Below are 4,986 nucleotides of genomic sequence, written 5' to 3'. Positions count from 1 at the left end.
TGCACAAACAGATCGTAACTTGGCTTGTGTTTGGAGTTGAAAAAGCAGGATAAATGTATTACTATTTTATGCCATTTAGGAATTAGTCTATACAATTCTTTTTCAAAGCATTCATTTTTCAAGAGGAATTTTAGATGTTGGAGCATTTAAAATACTCTGGTAATACTTTTTTCCTGTTTTGTGCTGGCTCAATTTGCTTCTTAAACCTACCTGGCTGCTCAATTGAGGAATCACAATTCTAAATTGAGATTCAAATTGGTGTGGTTTTTATTCTATTGAGAAATCTTTAAAAAAATGCTTTTGTGACAATAAGAAAGTGATGCCAACCTGGAGTGATTCTATACCCAGTCTGTATGCATTGGCTTAACAGTGCTGAGCAGAGCTTCCTCTCTTGCTCCAAACTGAGCTATTCTGTGTCATCCCACAGCTCTGCAGGAAAGACTGGCAACCACAGCTGTGCTAGTAAAAATACTTCACTACTTGTTACATCATTGAATATTTATTTTAAAACATACTAAATATTAAAACACATTAGGAAGGTAATGTGCATCCCAATAAACCCGCTCCTCTGTTCCCAGGAACTGTCCTTGCCCTCTCTGGTCCGTGCCTGTGGCAGTCACACAAGGTGGGCAGTACTGAACTGATGCATTCCCGTGTACAGGAGCTCTCCAGGCACATTTCCAGAAAGTTCCCATGTTTGATAGTCAATGTTTGCTATTACTCTGTGGAGCAGAAGTGTCTTAATTTTGCTTTCATTTAAATCCCCTGAACATGGAGAGAACCCACACTAGCAAGTAATGCCAGAGCTAATTTTCCCCTTGCTCTCTCTCTGCCGGGTCACTGCAGCCTGAGTGCTGTGGATGTGTTCAGGCTCTCCCACGCTTGTGGCTGCCTTTGACTAAAGCCATTGCAAGGATGATCCAGTGAGCGCTGTGCCCTGTTCCCGCTGCGCTCTGGCTCACAGGACGTGCAGGTGGGTGACGGCAGTGGCCGTGCCCAGGGGGTTCCTGGCCGTGCACTTGTAGGTGCCGGAATGGGAGGGCCGGGGGCTCTGCAGGAGCAGGGTCCCCGTGGGGTGAAGCAGCTCGCCCCCCGAGCCCCGGCCCTGCTGAGCTGTGGAGAGTACGGAGCGGTCGGGTAACTCCCAGGAAACTTCTGCCTTTGGGATCCCCAGCACGACGCAGTGGAGCTGCACGGCTGCCCCCGGCACGGTGTGGATGGCTGGGGGGGGTCTGCCCACGATGCGGGGGGCGTAGGCTGCCACCAGCACGGGGACGGCGAGGGACGAGTCCCCGGCGTCGTTGTGGGCCCTGCACACGTAAGTGCCGGCGTCGAGGGCCGAGGCCGCCCGCAGGAGCAAGGTGCCGTTCTCCAGCAGCTGGTACCTCCCGCCGGCCTGCGGCCGCTCCAGCACACGGCCCCCCGGCAGCGTCCACTCCGTCCTGGGCTTGGGGCTCCCCTCGGCCGGGCAGTGCAGCCACAGGGGCTCCCCGCTGACAGCCCTCACCAGCCCTGCAGGGCGGCTGAGGATGCTGGGCTTCTGGGCAACCTCCAGGACCATCAGCTTTTCTATGTAGCCAACCTGGTTGCGGGCAGCGCAGCGGTAGCGCCCGGCGTGCTGTCTCTCGGGATTGTAGATGGTCAGGGTCCCGTTGCTCCCCGTGAAAAACTGCGATGTCCTGATGCTGCTGGAAAACCTCGTGTCGTTGGGCAACATCCAGCTTACGTCAGGGGGAGGGTTTCCATCCACAGAACAGTTCAGTGTGATAGTTTCCCCGGGTTTTACTATTATTTTTTCATTGAAAGGGTTTTTGAACATTGGTCTCCGTAGCATTTCTGTGACTTCCAGCTGCACCACCAGCACGGTCTCTCCCCCGTCGTTTCGTGCCACACAGATAAAATGGGCTGTGTCCGAGGGCCGGATGTTCCGAATCTCAAGTGTCCCGTTTTTGTGCACCACAATCCTGCTCCCGTAATATGGGGCTGTTAGGAAAATGTTATCAGGCATGATCCACATAATCTGAGGAGGAGGTGTCCCTTCTGCCCGGCAGTCGATGTGTTTCTTGGAGTGCCTCACTGCCGTCACCTTCATGATCGTTTTGTTCCCGTATAAACCATTTATGGTGGGGGGTTTAGCAGCCACATCCAGCTTGTACAGCTTGGTGTCATCCCCGCCAGGGTTCCGAGCCACGCACATGTACTCGCCGGCGTCCAGCAGGCTGGTGGGGCTGATGGAGAGCGAGCCGTTGGCGTGCAGGGAGTGCCTGTCCGTGGACAAGGAGATCATCTCGCTGGAGGGCAGCAACCAGAATATCTGTGCCCTGGGCTCCCCAGCAGCTTCACAGTCCAGCAGGGCTGTGTCTCCAGCTGTCACTGCAATGTGTGTCTTGTAATTGTGCTTTATTTGAGGGGCTGCCACAATGACCGTGACGTGGACCTTCATCTCATCCCTCCCCAGAGAGTTTTGGGCGTAGCACGTGTAATCTCCTCCCTCTGCCACTCCAGCTTTGTTGAGGTACAGAGTCCCATTGTCGAAGAGGACGTACCTGCGAGCCCTGTGCCCGCTGTCATCTGCCAGCATCGCGTTGTTCACCACCGTCCCGTCCGGCAGGCCCCAGGAGATCTCTGGTGCTGGCGACCCTGAGGCCTTGCAGTCCACTCTGAAATCCTTCCCATACGGCACCAGTTTCTTGAACTGCTGGTTGTGGTCAATCTTGGCTGGTTTCATTGTGATGCTGACTTTCATCAGTATCAGATCATCCCCAATTCTGTTTCTTGCAACGCACAGATAATCACCTGCATCCTTCTCCGTAACTGCCTCAACAGCCAAGGATCCATTGGGGTAGACATGGATCCGACTTCCCATTCTGTTGTGGAGAGAGGAAGAGAATTATGGAAACCAGTGCTGGAGGTGAATACTGAGCCCTGGAAGGGACTGAGCGTGTTAACAGCACGGAACAACACAGAAGCCCTTTCCAAGGGCACTGTGCCCACCCAGAGTGTCCTACCCTGATGCCATTGCCAATTTTGTGAGTGGTGCTGACTCTGCTGGGAACACCTGGAGTTGGGACTCCCCTAAGGTGGAGGTGAAGTGTTACTGTGGGAGGGGGTGTGGGAAGACCCCCAGAGAGAGGTGGCAGAGATGAAAGAAACCCCTCCCTCCTGAGCCCTGCTTCAGCAATCTGTTACAAATACATTCCCCTCCTCTCAAATGACAGCAGCCAGCCAGGGCATGATGACAGTAGTTACCTTAATTCAAGTATGACTTGTACCTGTTTTGAGACCTCACCCACTTATGGCAATTGGTGTGATCTGTTATTAGGTCTGTTATTAGATATAGACACCGTTAAAACAGATGTTTCACCACTGTTAAATGCTTAAAAAATGGTTTAGTTCTTAAAAAATTGTTTTAGTGCTGTACTAGGCTCTTATGTGAGCACTGGAGAAGACAAGTGTTTGAAGCTCCAATGAGATGGAGAGGCAAAAAGGCTCATACCTGTGCCACTGGTCCACAACAGCCTTGGAGGGCAACCTCCAGATTATCCTGGGCTTGGGCTCCCCACTTGCTGTACAGTTCAGAAGCAACCTCTCCCCAAAATTCAGCCGCGTCAGTTGTTGCGAGGCGATGGCAATTTTTGGAAGGGTCTCTCTGCGCTCCACCACGAGGCTGACCACCCTCCTGTCCGAGCCCGTGGAGCTGGTGGCTATGCACTCGTAGGTGCCGCTGTCGGAGGGGGCCGTGCTGTCCAGGCGGAGGGTGCCATTGGAGAACAGGAACAGCCTGGGGTGCCCCAGCTGCCCCGGCTTCAGCACCGAGCCCTCGGGGAGCACCCAGTGCACGGCGGGCTGCGGCTTCCCCCGCACCGTGCAAGGCAGCTCCAGGCTTTCCCCCGCCGCTCCTGCCACGCTTTGTCTCCTCTCCTCCAGGATGGCGGGAGGGGCTGCAACGACCTGCAGCCTCAGCAGGAGCGTGTCGGAGCCCGCGGGGTTCTCGGCGAGGCACGAGTAGAGACCGCGGTCGTACACGGTGACGGCCCGGATGAGCAGGGCCCCGTCCGGCTGCACTCGAGCCCGGCCGGTGCCCGCGGAGGAGCGCGACAGGCGGGTTCCGTTCGCCAGGAGCCAGGAGATGCTGGGAGCGGGGCTGCCCCGGGCCGGGCACGGCAGCACGGCGGAGCTCCCGGAGTGCGCGGTCAGCAGCCGCTGGCGGCCGGCGATGCGGGCCGGGGAGCCCAGCACGGCCAGCGTGGCGAGCAGCCGGGCGCTGCCGTGAGCATTGGCCGCCGTGCACAGGTAGCGGCCGGAGTGCTGCGGGCCCGCACGGGCGATGGACAGAGTCCCGTTGGGCAGCACGGCTCCTCCTGCGGAACAGCACAGCCCGTCACAGCATGAAACAGCCCGGCACAGCCCGGCACCGACCGGCACAGCCCATCAGAACATGAAACAGCCCGGCACAGCCCGGCACCGACCGGCACAGCCTGATACAGACCGTCACAGCCCATCAGAACATGAAACAGCCCGGCACAGCCCGGCACAGCCTGATACAGACCGTCACAGCCCATCAGAACATGAAACAGCCCGGCACAGACCGGCACAGCCTGACACAGACGGCCAGAGACCGTCACAGACCGGCACAGCCCGACACAGACCGGCACAGCCCATCAGAACATGAAACAGCCCGGCACAGCCTGACACAGCCTGACACAGACGGCCAGAGACCGTCACAGACCGGCACAGCCCGACACAGACCGGCACAGCCTGATACAGACCGTCACAGACCGGCACAGCCCGGCACAGACCGGCACAGCCCGGCACAGCCTGACACAGACCATCACAGCCCATCAGAACATGAAACAGCCCGACACAGCCTGACACAGACTGTGAGAGACCAGCACAGCCCGGTACAGCCTCACACAGCCCGGTACAGCCCGGCACAGCCCGGTACAGCCCGGCACAGCCCGGTACAGCCTCACACAGCCCGGTACA

General features: G+C 57.1%; 1 protein-coding gene across 1 annotated transcript in view; it reads right to left on the bottom strand.

Moving 5' to 3' along the window:
- Positions 1–232: 232 nt before the first annotated feature.
- IGSF10 (immunoglobulin superfamily member 10) overlaps positions 233–4,986 on the bottom strand; it is a 12,907-nt gene continuing 8,153 nt past the window's right edge. The window contains exons 6-7 of the mRNA XM_033516775.1: positions 3,497–4,428; positions 233–2,867 (exon numbers count right to left, since the gene is read on the bottom strand). Coding sequence (XP_033372666.1) covers positions 959–2,867; positions 3,497–4,428 — 2,841 coding nt within the window. The 3' untranslated portion in view covers positions 233–958. The remainder of the gene's footprint in view (positions 2,868–3,496; positions 4,429–4,986) is intronic.

The sequence above is a fragment of the Parus major genome, chromosome 9 (genome assembly GCF_001522545.3).
Source record: "Parus major isolate Abel chromosome 9, Parus_major1.1, whole genome shotgun sequence".
NCBI lineage: Eukaryota > Metazoa > Chordata > Aves > Passeriformes > Paridae > Parus > Parus major.
The sequence above is the reverse complement of the archived record's forward strand: the minus strand, read 5'-3'. Positions and strand labels throughout refer to the sequence as shown.